At 51.4% G+C, this 23,345-nt stretch overlaps 1 protein-coding gene across 1 annotated transcript in view; it reads left to right on the top strand.

The window, feature by feature from the left end:
• Positions 1 to 23,345, top strand: part of Akap1 (A-kinase anchoring protein 1) — a 32,663-nt gene that overhangs the window by 5,679 nt on the left and 3,639 nt on the right. The window contains 7 exon segments of the mRNA XM_036195922.1: positions 12,654 to 13,334; positions 13,336 to 14,245; positions 17,184 to 17,317; positions 18,773 to 18,899; positions 19,418 to 19,545; positions 21,266 to 21,443; positions 23,190 to 23,340. Coding sequence (XP_036051815.1) covers positions 12,681 to 13,334; positions 13,336 to 14,245; positions 17,184 to 17,317; positions 18,773 to 18,899; positions 19,418 to 19,545; positions 21,266 to 21,443; positions 23,190 to 23,340 — 2,282 coding nt within the window. The 5' untranslated portion in view covers positions 12,654 to 12,680.

Raw genomic sequence — 23,345 nt, 5'->3', positions numbered from 1 at the left:
AAGCAGTTTGAGCCAGTTAAGCCTCATTACAACCCTGCGGAGCTCTTCAGGTCCTGTTTCAGATCTTATTCTTTTAACTCTTTACAAAGCCCTGTCATCATTAGGGAAATGCACCTTTGACATGCACAAGTAATTACTGAATAGGAGCCTCAGGGTCTGGGAAACCGAGCAGGATGCAAGACAACCTTGAAGTCACTCATTCCTTGGCTAATAATAACAGTGCCTGTCAGACCTCACATGGAGGTCATGAGACCATCCTCTGGCCCTCGGTAGGCTATTACCCAAGAGAGGAGGAGACAGCAAGATCGGTCCAAGGCAGCCCCCAGACCCTCTCTCCAGCCTTGGTCTGGCTTTGAGAGAGTGTGGTGTGCCTCTGTGAGGGTGAGAGATGGCACTCCATTTGGAGGCAGCTCCTGTCCGCCGGTCTTTCTTCTTGTCACTCCAGCAGGAGCAGGAGTGACTTCTGACTTGTCCAGCTGCCCTGGAGAGAGACCAGTTCTGGAGAATAACCTCCCAGCTTTGTCCTTTGGCTTCGGTGTGACCCACTCCACCAAGCTTGTGGTTATTTTTAGCAGGTGGCATCCTTCAGGAGAGTCAAGTGCATGTGGCTTTAAGTGCCCAGGCAGGTCCTAGGGGGCCACTGCTACCTAATCGGGGAAGGAGAAGACTAAAGGCACCCTTAGAAATTGCTGGAGCCTCTGAGCACTGGCCCACCAAGAGGTCTCTGAGGTTGTCTTTTCTATTCTGGGTTTGGGGCAGGACCAGGCAGGCATGTGACTGAGGCCATCAGTGAGCTAGGGAGATGGGTCAGGTACTGTCTTAGGAAATGAGGCCCCTCGATACCCTGGCAGTGAATTTCCCACCTATCCCCACCTTTTTAGTGAAGTTGCTGAAATGTAAGGGCTGGTCACTAAATAGCATAAAAGTCTGAAACTGTGTTGACTGGAGGTCCAATTACTGCTGTCTTCGGCTCTCCTCAAAATCCAAGCACAGGAGGTGTCAAGTGGTCCCAGTAGGGAGGGGTGTGTGTGTGTGTGTGTGTGCGCGTGTGTATGTATGTGTGTATATGTATGTGTGCGTGCGTGTGTATGTATGTGTGTGTGCGTGTGTATGTATGTGTGTGTGCGTGTGTGTGTATGTATGTGTGTGTGCGTGTGTGTGTATGTATGTGTGTGTGCGTGTGTGTGTGTGTGTGTGCGTGTGTGTGTGTGTGTGTGTGTGTGTGTCTAGGTAGGTGGAAGGGGGTGGGAAGGAGGGGTGTGTGTGTGTGTGTATGTGTGTGTGGGGCTGGGTTGGTGGAAGGGGGTGGGAAGGAGGGTGTGTGTGGGGGGGGACGCAGGAACTTTCGTGTGCTAGGCTCTACTCTGGGGCACATCATCAGTCCCATACCCCTACCCCCACTAGAAATTTTTTGCTGGGAGGAAGCCACTGAGACGGAAGAGGGATGAAAAAGAAGTTTGACAAGTTTGCCTGTTCCTCATACTTTTCTTTCCGCTCTCCCCCTTCCTCCTTCCCTCTAACTCAGCTGCCAACTCCAGCCCATCTATCTGTTTCTGATTAAGAAAGCTTCAAGCCATATAAGGCCCTCTGTGGCCTATGGTTTATGTTGGCTGGAGAGCAAGGTTGTTGTTGCAAGGTCCGACTCAAGGACTAGAGAGAACTCATGTGAGGGAGGGTGTGTGTGTGTGTGTGTGTGTGTGTGTGTGTGTACTGTACATGGGCACACCTACCTCCAGGGGCTGGACCCACGTGAGAGCTCTCTAAGCTAATGTGTAGTGTGGCTGCAGGGCTTCCTAGCAAGCATGTGTGCTGAGATTCTGGGTAAAAAACAAGCTGGTTTACCCAGAAAACATATCTGTTATATTTCTAGCCAGGGGCATCATGATTCTGGACTGGATTCTGGAGGCAGTTTATGAATTAAGAACACAGCACCCTGACTCTTGAAAACAGTTGGCCCTCTGGAAGTATGTTCCCACATGTTTTTGAGTCCCGTGGTTCCTTAGCTTCTGTGGGGGATGTGTGCCAGCCATTCCTCTGACCCTATCTTGGCCTCTCTTTGCTGTCTGTCCCTTGAGCTAGCCAAGCTTGTTCCTGCCTGAGGACTTTGGCACATATTTTCTCTGCTTGGGACTTCTCTCCCTTTCCGAACCACCTTCATCCTGGCATGGCTCCCCACTGTTTCAGTTCCGAAGCCCCCATGGTCCTTCTTCCAAGAGGCATAATTCTCTCACCCTTCTACATAGAGCTTCTTATCCCGTAGACTCCAGCTAGCCTTTCTCATCTCAACCACAGGGCCCAGAAAAGACAAGGGAGCATTCCTTAGCCCTCCCATTACTTTTCCATGCATGGGGGTTGTGCCAGGGGTGCCTTAGGCCTCTGTGCTCTCGACCAGTTCAGAGACGACAGGCATATCACATGAAGTTCTTCACTGCATTGTCTAATTATCTGAAAGTTGAGTCTCCATCCCTGCCTCCACCTCTGCTGCTGAGACAACTCTCCCCAGCCCCCAAGGAGCTAGCTCACGGTGGGTATTGATACCTTTATTAAATGATGGGTCCTGCTACCTGGCTACAGGTGGGGAGACTGTTGCCATGGTTCCCAAAAGCTCTCTCAGTGAACATGTTCTCTTCTTGATTTTTACAGCTATGTCAGTTTAGGGGTATCTGAAGCAAAATGCCATCAGTTATGAGAAAAGAGAGCATTACAAGCTTGTACATGAGCTGACACTACTGCATATCTATCTTGGTCAGCAAGAAAGACGTACTGTGTGGTAAGAGAGCATCCCTTGCCACTTGTATGTAGCTTAAGCATGAAATTTTAGCTGGTCATGATGGCATATGCATGTAATCCCAATGCTTGGGAGGCTGAGGCAGGAAGGTTATGATTTAAAGTCAACTTGAGCTACATAGTGAGACTTTGTCTCAAAAACCAAACTAAGGCCCTAGATCAACAGTGAGGTCTGTCTCAGTATAGTTTATGGAGAGAGATTGATTTGTTTATTTATTGTTCTGGGGGTTGGATCCAATACCTTGGCAGGCCACACTGACCTTTTGATTATTCACAAGATTTGAAGGGACAGTCCTTTGCTGGGACTGTAACTCGTTGGTACAGGGCTTGTTCAGAATGCACCAGACAGACCCCGGGTATTAGCCCCAGACAGTCCTTTGTCCTGTGAGAGCACCTTGGAAGCCACCTTGAGCCTTTCCTCCTTCCTTCCTTTTTCTCTCTTTATATTTTTAATTCTGTGTGTATGTGTGCCTGCCTGTGTGAGAGTATCCAAGGAGGCCTGAGGAATGGTGTTCCCTGGCGCTGGACTCACAGGTGGTTGTGAGCCACCTAGTGTGGGTGCTGGGACCTGAAGTCAGGTCCTCTCTAAGAGTGGTACATGCTCAGAACTGCGTGAGCTGGCTTCCAGCTGTCCTGTCAACTTTTACCTGTTGCTAGTCTGCTTGCTTGCTCCCTTGATTCCCCCTCCTTTTCTTCTTCTTTAGAAAATACTGTCTAGTTTTCTACTGTGAAAGAAAGTGAGCAATCTATTCATTCCTACACCTTCTTTCTCTTTTTCTCAGTATAGTAGCATAATTTGATAGTTGCTATTTATAAACATTTTCTGTGGCTACCAAGTTCTGTCTCTCTCTCCCCCTCTCTCCCTTCTTCCCTTCCTCCCCCCTTTTTCCCTGTGTAGCCCAGGCTTGTCTGGTGTTCACCATCCTCCTGTCTCAGCCCCCAGCCCCACCCCAAGTACAGGGATTGTACATATACACCACCATGCCTAGCCTTATTTGCTTTCTAGACTTCTGTGTCTTTGCTAGCTCCCTGCTTTCCTGAGCCTTGGCCATCGAAGCAGGCTTTGTGCCGTTGATGGGAAGGCTTTGGGACTGAGCATATCAGGTCCTCCGAAGAGTTCTGTGTTGCTCTGGGGATATAGCCTTTTCTGTTGGTTCTGCCTCCTCTTCCTCCTGGGAATCCTCTCCATCTGTGTGTTCTTCCTGTCTGGATTTACTCCTATGTCTTGGCAGAACACATCCTTTAGTACCTTGCTGAGAAAGTGTGTGGACGTAGGTGGGTGGCTAGCAAGAAGTATGCTGATGTGCGCAGGCGAGCAGGTACCTCTGAAGGTCTGCGTTGTGGGTATGGGACTCAACGCAGGACTGGCTGTTCAGCAAGGACAACTAAGCTAACAGAGGCTTTACCTTTTGGAAGTTGTGAAGGAGAGAGAGTTCTGGGTTTGAGTCCCCAGGTGGAGAAAGTGGTTCCAGAGTGCAAGCTAGCTCTGCCTGGCTCCTCAGCACCCAGTCTAAAGTCCTCTCCTCCCCACACAAGAACACTAGAACATCCCTGCCTGAGGAAAGTGGCACTGTGTTTTCTGCTTGTTCCTCCAACCACCAGGGACTTTTCCTGTCCTTTGGACCAGTCAGTAGGCAGTGTAAGCAGCTCACTAGGGAAGAGGTCGTGGGTCTTGACCTCCAAAAAACTGGAAAGTTCAAGAGTGTCTCATTCATTTCTGTCCTATGCTGCCTGGTACTTGGAGTTGCCAATAAATATTTATTGAATAAAAATGTTCCTCTTCTACCTGTGTGATTTCTTGATTCCTGGCATTGCATCAACATCTTTGCCTTGTCTCACATACCATCTTTTAGTTTGTGTTTGCTTGGTCTTGAGACAGGGTTTCTAACGGATGATCCTGCTGTCTCAGCCTCTGGAGAGCTGGATTGTGACCTCTAAGTATGTTTCTTGTCAGATCACTGCTCCTAGCTCTGGGGCAGGCCTGGGCGGTGCCTTCTGTGCTGAGGTGGAACTCCAGGGACCAGGAGCACACTCCTGCATCTGCTTTGTCTTCGCCCCCAGAGTCTGACAGAAGTCACTGGCAAAGCCAAGTAATAAGAAAACCTAAGATGAGGGCCAGGATGGACTGGACACAGTCTTTAACAATTGCAAAACCACACCCTACCCAGGGTGAAGCAGCTGGGGAGACCACTGGAGAAGGGCTTGGCAGTTTTCCAACGTCATTGGAGAGGACTGCGGCTAGACCTGTCAGCAGAGGAGGGGCAGATGCTCTGCTCTTGTGTGCTTGGCTCCCTTTGGTACCAAGTTTCCTTTCTTTGACCTTTATTTTTGTTTTCTGTGTGTGGGTGCTTTGCCTGCATCTGTGTATGCACACCATGTCGTACAGTGATTTCAGGAAACAAGAGGCTGTCAGTTCCCCCAGGACTGGAGTCACTGAGGGTTTTGAGCCACTGTGTGGGTGCTGGGAACTGAACCCAGGACCTCTGCAAGAACAGCCAGTGCTCTCAACAGCTGAGCCATCTCTCCAGCCCTTGTTACCAAATTCTCTAAACTGGAAGTTATTTAACTACCGATTGGGCGGGCAAGGAAGACAGCGTGTCTAGAATAGGAGTCTGAGCTCCTAGCTCTTCTTACCTGAGCCTTTTTCTAGACTTTAGTTTTCCTTTTTGGCCAGAGAAGTTTCACCAAGCAGGTCTTCCCCTTAGAAAGTATTCCATGATGTCCTGATAGCTGACCCACCTACACAAGGAGTTAGAGCTACCCATCTGTCTGTCTGCCTGCCTGCATTGGCTTGCTTGCTGTCCAGTGAGACTGTCACAATGAGGGTGTGTAGGGCTAACCCTGGGCAGGCCAGCTAGCCCATTATGAGCTAACTCAGAATCTTGAGGGTGCTCTCATGAGTCACAGCTTGCTCAGCCCCCCCAGGGATGAAGGGAAGACCAGTGCTGGGCTAAGACCGGCACACCTGAGGCATGGCTCCATCACTGTGATCCTGGGCCTCAGCCATGCTGCTGTGGGAGAGTGGTCCCCGCTCACCATCACCCCCCACCTCAGTGGCAAAAGTGCACTCTGCCAGCAAGGTAGGTATTGGCTTCCTGACTCTGGCCTGGAGCTCTCACGTCCTGGGGTTTTCCGGGAAAACCCTCTAGTACTGTGCTGCCTCTGGGCTGTGGCCTCCAGCATGTGGATATTTAAGTTAACTTTATATAAGATTAGAAAGTGAGTTCTTGAGTCACATTTTGTCATATTTCAAGTGTTCAGTAACCTGTGGCTAAGTGGCTGACTGCCAGCGTGGGACAGTCACCACCACATGTGGAGTGCCCTCTGGTGATCTGCCTCACTTTGACCAGGCTGCCACTGCCTTGACTATAAAGGTCACAAACTTATTTTGCCAGGCTTCCTCCCTGGCTCTTTAGGTCGGCTCCGAGGACACCTTCCGGCTCTGTTCAGGGAGTTTGCTCCCCTCTCCTACTCTTAAAGACATCAGAACCGTAACAATGTCATTTCTCCCCCGTATCTGTTGTAACCTATAGAAATCCTGGTCTTAAAAAGAGAATGTACTTATTTTATGTGTGTGAGTGTGTGTGTGTGTGTGTGTGAACACTGCATGTGTGCCTGGTGCTGAGGGAGGCCAGAAGAGGATGTTAGAAACCTTGGAACTGATGGTTATACATCATCTTATGTGTCCTGGAAACCGAACTCATGTCCTCTGGGAGAACAGTAAGTGCCCTTAACCACTGAGCCATCTTCCCACTCTAATCCTGGTCTTCAACAAAGCTTTCCTAGGCTCTACCAATACTTTTGTAAGGGTGTGTGCTTGGGTCTGAGATAGTCATCTCCCTGGACCCTGAGCTTCTGGCAGAAGAACTGCTCCTTATAAGTCACATGCACAGGTCTGAATATGTGAGTAAGCAAGGGAGCAACTGACCTGGAAGTTCAGAAAACGCCGCTGATGGAAACTAGAGGGAACCCTGAGTGCCTGGTCGTCTTCCCCTCAACTCCTACTCCAGGGAACTTGCTTGTGGAAGCCAGCAGCCTGCTGCTGCTGTTCTCCATACAGGACATACAGGAGAGCCTGCTGGACTTTCACTTTGGCTTGCCTGCCCAGGGGAGACCTCTTGAAGGGAAGGCACATTAGCAAGAGTTTGCTGTGCTTTGCTGTGGAGACAGAGCGGCCGGGGCACACACTCTCCTGGTGGACATCAGGAGGGTGTGTAGACAGCTGCCCAGCGCACAGAGTGGTGTGAGTCTCCCCACCAGAGTCAAGCCCACACAGGACTTGGGTTCTTGGCTCCTAAGCTATTGTTTTTATGATTGGCTCCCCTATGGGTTACAGGTAGCCCCTTTCCCAGTAACTGCAGCCAAAACTGACTTAGTCATCAGGGCCAACACTGTTCTGTGCCATCCCCAGAGAATGTTTTCTTGTTTAGAAGGTTCTAGACTGTGGTTACAGGTTTATCAGCTGGTTTGGGAGTGAGGCCGTTCAGAGAAGCCACAGGTACTTCTGGAAAGAGAAGGGATCCTTTTAGAACCTGGAGTGAGCAGATGAATGCGAAGGCCTGCTGGCCGCAGCACGTGCCTGCCTTCAGCTCTGTGTGACTGCTTGGCCACAAGCCAGCATGCATCTATTCCTGGGCAAATGGACCTGCTAAAAATAAGTAGGCAGCAGTTTAATTCCAGCAGATTCAAAATAGCTGAGTGTCCTCCTCACCAGCCTAGGGCAGGGCTGTGAAGCATCCTTGTGGGAGGCTTTCCCTGACTGCAGGCAGCCTGCCTCCTGGGGGAAAAAAGTGGCCTTGGCAGCCTCCTGTTTGCTTCTGAGTGCAGAGTGTGAGGGCTTTGGGACATGCTGTGTTCAGTCCCCTTATATCTTGGGAAGTTCAGCTTTAAAAACCAAATGCCAGCCTAGCGGTGGTGGCGCACGCCTTTAATCCCAGTATTCAGGAGGCAGCCAGGCGGATCTCCGTGAGTTTGAGGCCAGCCTGGTCTACAGAGCGAGATTCAGGACAGGCACCAAAACTATACAGAGAAACAATAACAACAACAACAACAACAAAAAACAAAACAAAAACCCCAAATGTCAGCTGGTAATAGTGCTGCATATCCTTCATTCCAGCACTCAGGAGGCAGAGGCAGGCAGATTTTTTGTGTGTGTGAGTTTGAGGCCTACAGAGTGAGTTCCAGGACAGCCAGGGCTATACAGAGAAACCCTGTCTCTAAAAGCCAAAACCCAAACCCAAACGCCCGGGACAAAGAGCAACTAACAAACTTTGTTAGGGAAGGAAGGTGGTGGGAAGGAAGCCTTGTGAGGCTGAAGGGTGTGTGTGGGTGTGTATGTGTATGCGTATGTGTGTGTATGCATGTGCGTGCGTACACATGCATGCAGGGTCATGCACAGCAGTTCTACTTGGACTGTCAGAGGAGGTTGGTTTATCTTGTGTCACCTCTTTCTTTTTTAAATATGTCACCCCTTACAGACTTGTCAGACCATGTAAATTGGGGGTGGGGATGGGGGAGTGGCTTCTTAAAAATTCCCAAGAAGGCTGTTTGGCTGACATGAGCCTGGCTTGCAGTGAGGAAGAGAGGGGCCATTTTCTTGATTGGTAGGAAGTGGAGTTGGTGGAGGGGCATCAGTTGCTTTGGAGAGCCCCCTGTGGGTGCCTCCTGGTACGAGACATTTAAAAAGGCAGCTAGGTTTGGTAAGTTGCATTCAAGGCCTTTGGGTGTGTAGCTCCTGATCCCAGGGGCTTTATTCTTGTGGAGAATAGATGCTGTCTTGGAAGCAGGAGACAGAGAAACCCTGCTCTGTATAGGGCTCTTGGGGGAACTCCCTCACACATCTTTGATTTTTGCCCGGAAACAGCTCTGGAGAGAGGGACTTTGTCCCGAGCACGCAACCCACCCCCCCCCAGTGCATCTCTGGCCCCAGCCCAGATTGGGCTATGGAACGGTGGGTGTTGTGAATCTCTTCTATTCTTTGTATTGGCTGGTCTCTGGTTAGAAGTGGTCAGTACCACCTAGGAGGCTGGCTGGCACAAGACAGGGAGACCGGATGGGAAATGTCACCACAGCTCTTCTCCTGGGCTGTACTTTCAGCTGAAGTGTACAGCAGACTTCTCTGCACTGGGTAGGGTTGAGGCTTGGAGCCTCAATCTCTGAGAACAAGGCCAGCGGGGAGGGAGCCTTAGGTAGGCAGTGGTCATGATGAGCTCAGAGCAGCAGGAAAGTGCTGGTCCTGGGCATTCTGTCTGAGCTAGGACTAGGGACAGCTAGTGAAGTGATGGAGGGAGGCCATTGCCATGATTGGCCTGGACCTTGGGCAGACTGTGGATCAGCCAGGTGCCAGACTACAGCTAGATTGGAAGGCATGCTGTTGGGCCTTTCCTTATTGTGTAGCTAGCTTCTGGGGTTTGAGGACATAAGAGTGGGGTGACCTACAACTGAGATAGAGGGTGGGACTGTGGGCATCAGTTTAGTTTCAAAGGGGGCAGTTTAGCAGGAATCTTAAAATGTCTTTATTAATAAAATCAAATCTGAGCCAGGAATTGGGGTGAATGCTGGAAGATCAGAGAAGCAGAACAAGCCACAGCTTCCTCACCTCGTCAGTTCCTCAGCTGGTCTTGTTTCCTCAGACTGGAAGCCTCTGAGTCCTCATCCCAATCGATCTCAGCTGAACTGCTGCTCAAAAGCCTGAATGCTTAACCAGCCAAATGCTTCTAGTTTCTGGTCCTCATGCCTTATATATCTTTCTACTTTCTGGGATTAAAGGCATGTGTCACCATGCCTGGCTGTTTCTAATGTGGCCTTGAACTCTCTGAAATGCTAGGATTAAAGGCATGTGCTACCACTGCCTATCATGTTTAATATTGTGGCCATCCTGTTCTCTGACCCCAGGTAAGTTTATTTTGGGGAACACACAATATTTCGGGGAACACAAGACCACCACAGGGCAGAGCTCCTCCCAACTGGACTGGAAGCCATTTCTGTCTTAGGTACCAGGCTATCTATCACACACATCATGATCTTGGTCTTGGCTTTCTCTGTGTTAGAAGGGATAGCTGCTCTCTGAGTGTCTTTCCCATTCCACCGAGTCTTTTTCCTGAGGCCAGAGAACATCTAGAATTTTGTAGGAATTACAAATGTAAGTCCTGCTGGGAAGGGATTTCCTAGTTAGAAAGGAGTCAGACTTAGAAATGTATGGCTGTGTTCAGATTCCAGCACCACTTCCTGTCAGCATGTGCTGTCCCGGCTCTAGGCTGTTCCAACACACCAGTTCAGTCCTAACACACCATTACTTCTATTCCTTTATATGAATGACACTGAGCATGGATCCAGGGAACTTCACTTTGCTGCTGGTTTTTGAGTGTGTGGAAGATGTTACAATGATTCTCAAGCCTGACTGGATACTGGGATCACCTGGGTTTAAAACTGGACAAACCTGGTATTGAATCTTCCCCCTCAGATGCTGATTTAATTGGTTGGGGTGCCACCTTGGCCTCAGGCTCTGGAAAGCTTCCTTGCATCTGGGTGTGGTGGCTCACATTTGTAACTCCAGTGATAACCATAGCAGCTGAGAGGCTGAAGCGAAGAATTGAAAGTCCAAGGCCAGCCTGGGCTGCCAATAAAGTAAAAACTTCCTCTGTGGGGGAACTGGAAAGATGGCTCAGTGCTCAAGAGCACTTGCTGCTCTTGTAGGGGGCTGAGCTTGGTTCCTAGCACCCACAGGTGGCTCACACCACCCATGAGTCAAGTTTCAAGGGATCTGATGCCCTCTTCTGACCTCCGAGGGCATCAGGCACACATACATACATACATTCAGGCAAAACACTTAAAACAAAATAAATCTTTAAAAGGCTTCCTCAGTGATATATGTGAATGAAAAGAAGAAATACAAAGACTTGACTCTTCTGGGTGTGGTGGAGGAGAAAGTTTATTGTAGATAAAAGGGGGAGTGTTGGCAGAGGCAGGGCCATCTGAAGAGTCCAGAGTGGACATGACCAGGCTGGGCTGGGCCATGTGGGAGAAGGAGAGGGGAACTAGATGCAGCAGCCAGGAGACCAAAGGTACAGGAGGGGAGGGTAACCAAAATGTCTGGATTATAGGGAGGAGCCTCTGCGGGAAGGGCGGCCCAGCCCCTGGACTGGAGAGTTCAGGGTACTGGGTAGGCTGTGCCACCCATACACTGAGGGATGCTGAGAGAACCTGGCGGCCAGGTCTGCTTTGATATGTTTAATAGGCAGCTCAGCCTTTGTCCCAGGTTTGAAACTAAACAATATGTGGGTCCAAGTTGGAAAACCATGACTGTAGAGTGCTTTCTGTTTGTAAATAGAAGTTGTAGCAGGTCTACCAAAAAGACCACACTAGTAATGAGTTCGCAGTTGCATTGTGCAAAATCAGTTTGCAGAAACTGCCCTTCTCCTCTAGCCGAAGGCTTAGTCTGAGTCAGTTTTCTTCATTCTGGTGTTTTCTGTCAGTGCACAATTTCTGTAACACCAGCACTGCCGCGGAGTGATTGACTCTACTGTGTATTCAGCCAACAGTCACCTTGGTAGGGGTTCTTAAGGGCCTCTGCCTGTTGACAGGCAGATTTGCTTTATGTTGTTTGCAGGTGGATCATAGGGTATGCTTGTGTTTCCCTGGCTGTTCCTAACGCTCTAAAAGGTAGTATGAACTTCCCCCTGTTCTTGGCTCACACCGCACATCTTCCCTCATGGAGCAACTGACAAGTAAGATAGAAGCTAGGTTCCCATTCCTCAGCTGCGTTACACTGAGTCACTTAGCCACCCAGGTAGCGATAGGTTCCAAACAAGGATGGATGGGTAGGTTGAGGATGAAATGATAAAAGATTGAGCTGTTTGGATCTGAAGCCACAGGTACCACCATGGAAGTTTTCCACACAGGGATGTTTACAAGCCCTGGCCACTGCTCAGCCTTACTCTGCATTTTACAGTCTCCTTGCCTTTAGAGGTCTTTCTGCAATGACCTCTTCCCCTGCACTCCTGTCAGCCCTTCATTGGGGGTAGCTAGGCCTCCTAGTCTCCAGCATTCCTCCTAACCAGAGTGGGCCTAAGTGTTGTTAAAGCACAAATGTGGTTCAGTAGGGCTGCACTTCTAGCAGGTTCTGGGGTGTGGGTAGCGACTGCTCTGTAGATCACACTTGAAGAAACAATAGTTCTAGAATAGCGTTCCCAGCCTCTACTGGATGTTAGAGCCAGCCAGGGCCTGAGGCGTTAACCAAACACACACCTGTGTGCAGCGGTAATGTACTGTGGTGTGCAGTCCCTGTGCTGTCAGGTGGTTATAAGTGTACAGTGCCCACACCCCTAGTTGGTTTGGTTTGTTGGTTTTTGAAAAGTTTCTGCACCCCAATAAGCCTCTCTGCCAGTGCAGCAATCCAAATCAAGTCAAACTAGAAAAAGCCCAGGTTTAATGGGTGAAATGCTCCCAGAGGAGATGGGGAGATCAAAAAACCACGTCTGTTTTCTGGGGGGCAGTTTAGATACCCTGTAGGAGTGATCCTGAGCATCTCTGGGGGGGCTGTGTTTGGTGGACAGGGTTTGGGGAGAGATGAGGGAGGGTGCTGAGGTGGAGCTCCCACCAGAACATTCCAGACTCTGGGTAGATGGGTGCCAGGGGCTGAGGTGCGCTCCCACCAGAACAGTTTTGTTTTTGAAACAGAATCTCACTATGTAGCTGTGGCTCATCTGGAACTCACCATGTAGACCAGGCTGGCCTTGAATCCACAGAGATCTGGCTGCCGCTGCTGCCCAAGTGCTGGGATTCAAGGGGTGCAGCACTGTGCCCAGCCTCCTGTACTGCTGAATTGGCTTCTGTAACACCCCTTTTCCTCTCCTCACTCTCCCTAGGCATAGCTTCTTCACCTCGCCTCCAAGATGGCAATCCAGTTCCGTTCACTCTTCCCCTTGGCTTTGCCTGGAATGCTAGCGCTCCTCGGCTGCTGGTGGTTTTTCTCTCGTAAAAAAGATCGACTCAGCAGCAATGATAAACAGGTGGAGACGCAGAAGCTTGGCCCTGCCATCAAGGACCGACTCCCCAGTGAAGAGGCCTGTCCTAAAGTTCTATCTGTGCCCCTCACGGTTACACAGTTTCCAGAAACGGAACAGCTCTCTGGGGGCAAGTCTTCAACAGAACCCCCAGCCTTGCCAAGGCCACGTCAGGTTCGCCGAAGATCAGAGTCCTCAGGCAGCCTCCCCAGCAACATAGACACAAGGTTGCAGCCATGTAGAGATGACAATTCAAAGGTGGAGCTCTCCCTGATGGGGGACGAAGCCAAATCTATGCCTCTTGGATGCCCCTTTCTCCCAAAAGATGTGCCCTTCCCCGTTGAAGCAGCGGAAGGGTATAAGCAGGAGTCTGCATTGGGCAAAACACCTGGAAGGGGCTGGCTCAGCCAGTGTGCAGCCTCTGGAGAGAAAGCAAGAGAGACAGGCGGAGTCGAGGGGACTGGAGACGCTGTGTCGGGGGAAAATGTACCCGAGGAAGGCCTGTTGTCCCGGGAGTGTGGCTCAGAAGTGGAGAAGAGTGAGATTCCCAAGCCTGGCCCCCTGGGGAGGTGGGGGAGAGGAGGTGAGCAATGGCCCCCCCCAGGTGGCTGAGCTCGTAAAGAAGAAAGAATACGTTGTCGGGAAGTTGCCAAGTAGCTTTGTGGAGCCAGTTCACTCAGAGCTGGTTAAGGATGAGCATGCAGCGTTGGTATCCCAGGTCAGAGGTAGTGATACTTGGGACAGAGACCTGGCTAGAGAACAGGTCAGAGAGGAGACCTTGCCTAAAAATGATGAGATTGAGCAGGCTGCTTTCCAGATTATCTCCCAGGTGATCTTGGAAGCGACTGAAGAGATGCGGGCCACCACGATGGGCAAGACTATGGCACAGGTACATCCGACCTCGGCCGCTCGGCCCCAGGAGCTGAAGGAGACCTGTGTCCCAGCCATCCAGGAAACTGGCCTGGGACAAGATACCCCAGATCCTGCTTCCACTACAACAGGTGCCGCTGCCAGCCCATTAGCAGAAGCCCTGCCACCAAAGACCTATGTGAGCTATGTCAGCAGTCCTCTGTCCAGCCCCACCAAGGAGAAGCCAAAGATCTCTGCACACCACATCTCCCTGGCCCCCTGCCCACCACCAGTTACCCGCCTGAGTCAGTCTCTGGATGGGGCAAGTTCCCCGGGAGGAGATGACACTTTTGTCACCTGTATGTCCAACAACAGGCAGAGTGTCCTTTCAGTGACCTCCTCGGGGCCATGCTCAGATTCTTTGAGTACTTCGGGGCTTGAAGACTCTTGCACAGAGACCATCTCAAGCCCTGGAGGCAAAGATATCACCCCACCACTACCAGACAGTACTGAGCCCTTCAGCAATGGGGTGCTGAAGGAGGAGTTCTCAGACTTGGGGACTGAGGATGGATGGACCATGGATGCAGAAGCAGATCACTCAGGAGGTAGGAGGGTCTTGGTGCTTTCTTGGTGGATCTGGGAGGGCTCCCATTATTTGCTAGGCAAAAGCTACTGGCCACCCTTCCCTTCTGCCACTGGTGCCACAGAGTGATGCTGCCCATCCCCCACTCCGCTATCCAGCCACCTGCACAACTGGGCACCTCAGGTAGCTGGTGGGTACCCAAGAAGTCAGGTGACCACGAGACCCCAAGGCTATGAGAGTTGTCCATGGGTTCGCTAGCCAGGGAAACCCCCACCCTTTAGAAGGGACCAGGACTGGGGGGTCCACCAGTCAGCCTTAGTGTCGTCTTCTCTTTGGACACCCACTCTTTGGTGGGCCTTTGGGGATGAGGCCCCCTTGATGTTACCTCCCAAGCGCCTGGGATGGGTGAGCATCTCTTAATGGTTGACTTCCTTTACTCACGTGCCTGTTCCGTGTCTCCACCTGCTCTCCTCCAGAAGCCCTCGCAGGGTAAGTTCCTCAGGACAGCCGCAGCCCTGCGCACTGGCGGGAGGCGCGCTGCTGTGGTTGTTGCTGTGTGCCCTCCTCCTCTGCAGAGCCTCAGCCGTCCTTTTTCTGTGCAGTTGCAGCTCCGCCCCGGGAAAGAGGGCACTTTGGTAACGAAGGGTGCACTGGGTTTTTCGAGTGCTGAGCCCAGCGTAGACAGTTGAGACCGCTAACTTACAGGTCAGCAGCTCCTGACCCTGCTTTACACCCCCCAGGGGTACTGATTATCTCCCAGTGACTTCCAAGGGGCTCATGGCTTGTTTATCCTAGAGCATCCCCAACCATTCAGTTTCATCCAGTTTGGGCGTTTTTCTTGGGTGTTTTACTACTTTTGTTAGAATCTGGGGGGCACCACACCTTGGATTTTGTCACCCTGAGATACTGTTGATCAAGACCATGATGATTTTACATATGTCTAAAAGAAAGCAAATTCTGCCCATTGTAACTGTGGGAGGCCAGATTGTTGGTTAAGAGGCGGTGCTTGTGGCTGGCTGCCGCCCCTAGCGGCCATGCCGACAGAGGAGAGTGCTGGATGTATCGGTGAAGAGTCATGAGCCATGGTTACCTTTCTAGAGCTTTATTGAGAGAGAAAGGGAGAGAGGGAGAGAGGAGGAGAGAGAGAGAGAAAGACCGCGTGGAGGAGGGAGAATACAGAAGGAGAGTGGAAAGAGAGGGCACAGAGGGCACACCCACTTTTTAGGCTGGGACGCCGTTGAAGGCTAGTGACATAATTAAGGACATAATCCTTACACTATAAGCTGCTTCCCAATGCTGGAGTGCTAAAATGTTAAGAAAAAATTTGCATCTTAAAGTGGGCAAAAGGGAAGGTTTTTAGAAAAATCTCAAGAATAAAGGAGTTTCCATTTGCCTGATGAGCAGCCTTGTTCCAGCTCTGGACAGATTGTAGTAGCTGTGCAGATGCCTGCGGCTTCTGAGACCATAATAAATGGGTGGGAGGCTCAGGGTGGCCCGTTGGTCATAGCCCGAGGATAGGAACTGGTTAAGTAGGTGGGCAAGTGGCGCTGGTGTTCTCAGGTTAGCCTTGACCCTACTTTGGGCTTTGCCCTGGGCTGAAGCTCAGGGGAGACAGGAACAGGACTGCCTGGCTGAGGAAGCTGGAAACTGGCCAGTGACTGCAGCCTGCTGAAGGCCTGCTGTGGTTCTGAGTTACTCCTGGGATCCATTGAGATGCAGGTGTTAACCAGTCCAGTTGTCTTGGACGGAGACCAGGGCTGTGTGGCAGTAAAACCCTGACCAGCCTGATTTGCTTCCAGAAAGCTGGCCAAGCAGCTTTCTTGGGTGCGTAAATGGGTGGGTGGGGTCTTTGCCTAGAGCCAGTGTTGAGGGACACTACTTTGGAGGTGACTCTTCGTCTAGGGTGGAGAGTTCCATTAGGCCTTTGTCTTTTATATCCAGACAGATATGGATTGCTTGGAAAACTGTTATGTCCTGAGTTTGGGGAAACCAGGTGGAAAATAGCCTAATTAGTTGGCTCTCAGGAGTGATCTATTTCAGGCCATTAAGTTGGTATCTCAGCCAGAGCGGAGTCTCTTCACTTGCCCTGGCTGGTCCCTGGTGCTTGTTTGGTCTTCCTTTTCTCCTTTTCCTTTTTTGCAGGGGTTCTTGAGTCATGTCCTAGGGAAGAGTTGAACAGTCTAAGTTGGTGCCAGTCACATCCCCACTGTCCTCCTGGAATAATGAGCTTTGGTTTGTCTCACTTACCCAGGGCTGTTTGAGCCACCCCATAATCAGAGTTTCACAAGCCAAGCCCAGTGGGAAGGGAAGAAGCCCACCAGCCTTTGTCCACACCCGGCCAAGACCAGCGGGCCCTGACTAGAACTGAGAATGGGGCCCTCTGTAGGCTATCACTGTGACTGCCCACCTACCCCTTCCCCGTGCCCCCAGCCTGGGGCCTGGGGCCTGGGGCCTTGGAGACTAGAGACCCTTGGTCTGGGAGGCTGGCACATTGGGAAAGAGAGCAGGGTGGTTGTGACAAGAGCGTCAAGGCCCACTCCTGGGACCGAGTAGGCCTGTGGGTCGTCATTTTGTTAGCCCCCTCCCCACTATACCCTGCATACGCCTCTCCCTGGGTGAAGAGTCTGTCTCTTCCCAGCTTACTATGTGTGTGTCTGTCCCAGCAGCTGTGGCTAGGACGGCTGCCAAAGAAGCACGCGGGACCGCTGAGTGGCAGGCTAAAATTAGGTGGATGGTGCCCTAGGCCTCCGTCCATTGGGTTTTCCTGAGCCTTCTCGTGAGCTGTGAGCTGAGTGGTGTTCGCCGGGCGTGCAGAGGCGTGTGTGTGTGTGTGTGTGTGTGTGTGTGTGTGTGTGTGTGTGCAGGGCCTTCCCGTATTGTGGACTTGGGAAGCTGTGATAGTTAGGGCTGAGCTGGAGTCTGTGTGTGTGTGTGTATATGTACCACTTCCTCCCCTGTAGGTTCTGACGGGAACAGCATGGATTCAGTGGATAGCTGCTGTGGGCTTAAAAAGCCTGACGACCTCGAGAATGTCCAGGCAAGCTCCAACCCTAAGAAGGTTGACCTCATCATCTGGGAGATTGAGGTGCCAAAGGTAAGGTGGTGACTTTCCTTTAGACTGGGTCCTGGGAGAAGTCAGAGCTCCCTTAATGCTAGCTCTAAAGAAGGCCAGTGAATTAGATGGGCCAGGCTGGGCAGCTGCGGGGCAGGCCATCTGACATTCATTCTTCCCTCACCCACATGCTTGGCTAGTCCCCCAGGCTCCTCTGTGTGGGCTGCAGCTCAGATCTTCTTAGAAAAGCTGGCAAACGTCAGCTTGAGGACCGGGCATGAGACCCCTCCCCAGCTCTGCACTGTGAAGTGTCCTAGACAGCTGTGGAGCGTCTAAACTGCTGTAGACAATGGAACGCCTAGAAACAGATAAGCAAAGGGCAGGCAGGCTCTAGCTCCGCCTGGGAGCAGCCGGGAGCATGCTCACCCCTCTCACCTCACACTCTGTGATTGTTAAAGCCAAGGTTGTGGTGTTTTAATTAATACTTCTAAATATTTAACAAGTTCATTTTCCCGCGCCGGTCTTTACAGTTTTAACTGCATTATTCATTGAATGTCTGCTGCTTCCTTGGTCCCCAGTGCCTGAGTGGTTTCTAGCCCCCTGCTGTTAGAACCTAACTTATTAGTGTTTATTACTGGGGCTCAGTAGTGATTGGCAGACTGCTTACTCCCAGGGCACTGGGCTCCGTGCCTGAGCTGGAGACCTGGCTCACTCTGAACCTTGGGTCAAGACTCCTATGCTGACCCCAGGCTGCTGGCTCCCGTGGTAGTTTTCTTCCCCAGTGACCTAGTTAGCAATTCTGCCCTCAGTGGTCACAGAGGGCATGGTGAGTCAGGCTCTGGATGAGTAGGGGCCGGGTCCCTTGCCACCCTCCAGGGCTGGGGTCGTTTAGAATTGTTGCAGAGCTTGTCTTACATGATGCTTAAGTCTGGAGTCTTCTGTTTGCTTGAACTCTGGTGCACTAGGCCCTTGTACATGCTGTCCCTTGGCAGTGGGGTGGGAGCCTGAGTGTCCTCAGGCTTTCGTTGTCCAACCTGCTGTTTCTTTGGCTACTAGTGGACTCAGAGGGGCAGGGATGTGAGAAATTGGAGTTGACCCTTCTAGCAGTGAAAATGTGTGTGTGTGTGTGTGTGTGTGTGTGTGTGTGTGTGTGTGTGTGTGTAGGAGGAATACTGCTTTAATGTCCTGGGTCTCACCCACATGGTTGGGATGAAATGCTGAGTCCCGGGCCAGACTGCCCCTTCAGCTGCTCAGCAGCTGTGTGGTCTTGGGTGGGCCCCAGGGCATGTCCCAGCTCATTTCTCTTCATGTGTAAAATGATCAAGTTGTCTATCCCGTAGGCTCTGTGACTGAACCTAAGTGCTTAGAACAGTTCTGAAAAATAAGTGCTGGCACCAACAGTGTGAGCTTGACTTCACACAAAACAAGCTAGGTCTTTGAGCAGCGATCAAGGAGCTGGCTTCCCATCTACTTCATCTCTCTCTCTCTCCCTGGAAGCACTTAGTGGGTCGACTGATTGGCAAGCAGGGTCGGTACGTGAGTTTTCTGAAGCAGACATCTGGTGCCAAGATCTACATCTCCACCCTGCCTTACACCCAGAACATCCAGATCTGCCACATAGAAGGTCAGTGGGGTGCCGCCCTGTGCTTAGTCCCCTTGCCTGAAGTGTAATTGAGGCAGTAGCTTCAGGTTGCAATTATCCATTTGGAATGGTAGCCTCTGAACAGACACTGTAGGCTTCTAGGTAGAGGGCACACTGGGTGTCTTCCCTTCAGGCTCCTCCAGTTCAGAGGCTTGCTTGCAGGAGCCTGTCCCTCTGCACCACCTCTGTCTGGCCAAGGATAAGGATGGGTGCTCAATAGACAGGGCCAGGGTACTGGGGCACAGTGTCTGTCACCCACATTTCCCTCACAGCACAAGGACCTTCAGGCCAAAGCCACTCATGCCATCTGGCAGCTTCTTTGTGTTGAAAGCATGGGTCAGGTCGACAAAGGTTTAAACTTCATTCCTAAAGCAAAGCCAAGTGTTTGGCACCTTAGAAACCCTGGCACGTGAGAATCCTGTGGAATGGCATGTGGGTGGATCTGTGTTTGCTGCTGCTTTTCTCTTACAGTGCCTGTGTGTCCTGTCCCTTGCCCTTAGGCTCTCAGCATCATGTAGACAAAGCTCTGAACTTGATTGGGAAGAAGTTTAAGGAGCTGAACCTCACCAATATCTATGCTCCACCACTGCCTTCGATGGCGCTGCCTTCCCTACCAATGACGTCTTGGGTGAGCATGCTCGCCAGGATCCTACTTCTTGTCCCTCTCCTAAACTTATCCCGGTAGAGAGACTGTTAGAGCATGGGCCAACAGGCCCACAGTGTGTGCATGCTCAGCTCTGTTGCCGGCTGTCATGTTCTCTGAAGGCAGGGTGGACACTGGCAAGGGGCTGGGGCCTCTTGACCCCACACTGGGAGGGCTATAGATTCCTGCCACTTGGTCATGCTTTCTTTTTTCTAAGCATTTGCCTAAAGAGAACTGAGCCAGGAGACTGGGTGTGGGCTCCTAAAAAGCTGGGGCTGTACCTAGAGTTACTGCCCAGCACCAGAGGCTGTGGGTAGGATCTGCTGAGAAGGAATTTTGGTGAGCTTTAGAAGGGTTGTTAACCTTCTTTCTAGTCAGCTGAGCTGAATAGTGGCCCTGGTGAAGGATTCCCTCCTTCCATCTCCCCAGGAACTGCCTAGAGTGGAGTTGGGAAATGCAGAGTCCCCAGGCTGGAAGCCCTAGCATTCAGCAGAAGAGAAGCTCATGTCTCCAGAGCAATGAGCAGGCATGCCTTGGACCCTCAGTTGGGCCTCTTGTCCTTGGGAGTAGGTGCACAGAGTTCTGTTGCCACAGACATTGACTGCATTCCACAGCTGGGCTGAGCAAGCTACTTCAGGGAAATTGCCTCTTTGGGTTTTGCTTAGGACAGTAGGTGTTTCAGCTGTCTTCCCCCACCAGAGACCCTTGTGCAGTAGTGCAGGGTGGTGCTGTTCCTTTCTTTCACTGTGGGCCTTTTAGGAGTGTGCTGGGCCCCACTCCATGCTTGATGCCTGAATTAGAGGCTTTCCCAGGAGCCTTGAGGTAACCCTTTCTTCTTAAACAATGGAGGAGTAGCCAGTGTAGGAGGTTGCCTTCCCCTGTGTTCTGCTTGCTTAGTGAGACTCTAAGTGCTTGAAGTCAAAGGAAGTTCTTGGGGCCCCAGGCTTGAAGGTGCGATCCAAATCCTCCATGGTGCAGAGCCCTGCTTTGCTTCCTATAACTTAGCATTGGGAAAAATGGTGCTGGAGCCCAAGCCTTTTAGAGAGCCCCATGACCTTTGCTAGAACCTTTCACCTGAGGCCTCAGCAGCTGAGCACACATACAGGCCCCCCACCCAAAGCCAAGAGATGAGGGGACATCTGTGGAGGGAGTATGATCTAGGGGCCAAGTAGAAGGCACAGAGTAAATGGGACATCAGCTCAGCAGACCTTAGCAGCCCTGTACTGAGGTGCCGCTTGCTCTTCAGAGCAGAGGAATGCTTTCAGGCAGTAAGCTCCAAAGGGGTCTGAGGCTGCCCACCCAGTGCTCTCCGGCATGTCCTGAGCAAGCTGCTCACTCTCATATTTGCCTTCCTTAAGTCTTACAGACTCATCAAAAGAAGTGGGAGGGAGGGAAGGCAGACATGCTCCAGGGGATGGACCCTTGCCCAGCTGTGGACCCTTGGATCTTCAGATCCAGCACTACATATACAGTTGGCCTCTGGCTGCCTAGTTTGGACTAGGGGGTCTCCCTATCCTATCCTGAGGTGAGGCTGCCCCTAATGGCAGGTCTCAGTATTACAACTCAACAGCCTACAGAACTTTGCTATCTGGGTGCCATATTGCTACTGATGGCTGTGTCAATCCATAGACTTGCCCTGGGGCCTTGGGCGTATCCCAGACATGAGAAAAACTGACATGGTGCTGGCTGCCTCTTCCTTCTCTAGCTCATGCTGCCTGATGGTATCACCGTGGAAGTCATTGTGGTCAACCAGGTCAATGCGGGGCACCTGTTTGTACAGCAGCACACACACCCCACCTTCCATGCATTACGCAGCCTGGACCAGCAGATGTACCTCTGTTACTCTCAGCCTGGAATCCCCACCTTGCCCACCCCAGTGGAAAGTAAGTGCCGCCTAGAGAATCAAGGAGCGTCCTGGGTTCCAGTCAGGCCAAGACATGTGGGCCAGCTGGGTTGCCCATTCCGCACTCGGTCTGGACCAGAAGACTGTTTGGGACTCCCTCAAATGACGGCATCCCAGAGTTCTTACATTGTCATAGGATCGTGCTGGGTTGAGCTTTGCTGGAGAACTGGAGTGCCATTTTTCTGGGGGACTCAGATCATAGCCCTGACACTTTATGTCTTCTTTTTAATTTTTTAAAATCACATGTATTCATTTTATATGTAAGTATTTTGCCTGCATGTATGGATGTGTACCACCTGTGTGCATGGTGCCCATGGAGGTCAGAAGAGGGCTTCAGGTCCCCTGGAACTGTAGTTAGGGATGGTTGTGAGCCACCATGTAGGTACTAGGAATCAAACCCAGGTTCTCTGCAAGAACAGCCAGTGCTCCTAACCACTGAGCCATCTCTCCAGCCTGGGCTTTGTGTCTTGTAAGTGGTGTGATAACCAGTGCTACCCAGGCTCACCCACCGGAAGTAGAGTGATGTGCCGTCTGTCGTGGAGAGCACTTCGGGTATATGTTTGTCGTCTGTACAGTGGGTTGATGTTGCCGCATGACAGGTGAGGAGACGTCTCTGAAAGGAAGGGACTTGAGCAGATAACACTGGGCTAGCCCGCTCACTACCTTTGTTGCTTTTCTTGGTGGGGCTAGGGGGACTAAATGTCGGAAGGTTCTTCTCACTCTCCTCACAGGCTTTGAGACATGAAGAACATTTGGACGTTCTCTGTAGCAGTTTTGGAAGAATGAGGCTTAGATTTCATCAGATTCTTCATTGCCCAAGGGTGGCCGCACCAGGGCGTCATTGTCTGGATCAGGACCAGTGTAATCGGCTGCTGGAGGTTCTAGGGGTGCTGTTGTGACCCTTCTCCAGTGGATGCCCAGCTTGATGGCTGCCTGGGGACACTCTACATCCTGAGGCAGAGGCTAGGTGGTGTGAGCCACAGACCTAGGATGTTCTTCTGGTCAGGCTTTCCATCAGTTGTTGTGGACAGGAGTAGACCAGACTCTAGGCACTGGCCCACTGAGCTCTGCTGTGCTTGGCAGTTCTTGATTCCTTGGGGACTTTTCCTTAGGCACCGGGGTTGGGAGGTAACTCAGTGAAATGCTTTCCACAGGATGAGTTGATTCCCTATTAAAAAGATGTATCGGTGCGCACGAGTGTGTGTATGCGTGCATGCGTGCGATCCCAGTACTAGGGAGGCAGAGATAGGCAGAATCCCGGGGTTCACTGGCCAGCTATCATTTCAAAAACAACAACAAACAAAAAGGCACAGTGTCGGAGGAATGACAGCGAGGTTATCCTTGCCCTCCATACACATGCACAGACACACACAAAGCAGGCCCTCACCCTGTTGGCTGAGCTTTGTTTCACTTGGCTTCTTTTGGTTCATGTGCTAGTTTCAGAGTCATGCAGTGGATTTCAGAGTCATGGCTCGAAACTGAAGGCCCTTCTGGGTTGGGCAGCTTTGGGAATATGTTAAGCTGGATTTCCCGTGTTCTGGGTTTTCCTTGGTCCGTCTTGAGCTCTGGGAGAGGTTTTGTGGAGGATTCCTATTGTCCTTGTCCGCTGCCCATGGAAATGCATGTCTCTGACCATGTGGGAAGTTGGGGAGCAATGACCAGGGTAGCCCTCGCAGCCCTGCCCTAGGCCAGCCGTGTTCCACACACTTGTCCTCCTGCCCTGCAGTAACGGTTATCTGCGCTGCCCCTGGTGCGGACGGGGCCTGGTGGCGAGCCCAAGTAGTGGCCTCCTATGAGGAGACCAATGAGGTGGAGATTCGCTACGTGGACTATGGTGGATATAAGAGGGTGAAAGTCGACGTGCTCCGGCAAATTAGGTGAG

The sequence above is a fragment of the Onychomys torridus genome, chromosome 8 (genome assembly GCF_903995425.1).
Source record: "Onychomys torridus chromosome 8, mOncTor1.1, whole genome shotgun sequence".
In the NCBI taxonomy this organism is placed as follows: Eukaryota; Metazoa; Chordata; class Mammalia; order Rodentia; family Cricetidae; genus Onychomys; species Onychomys torridus.
Note: the sequence above shows the minus strand (reverse complement) of the source record. Positions and strands in the feature narration are given on the sequence as shown.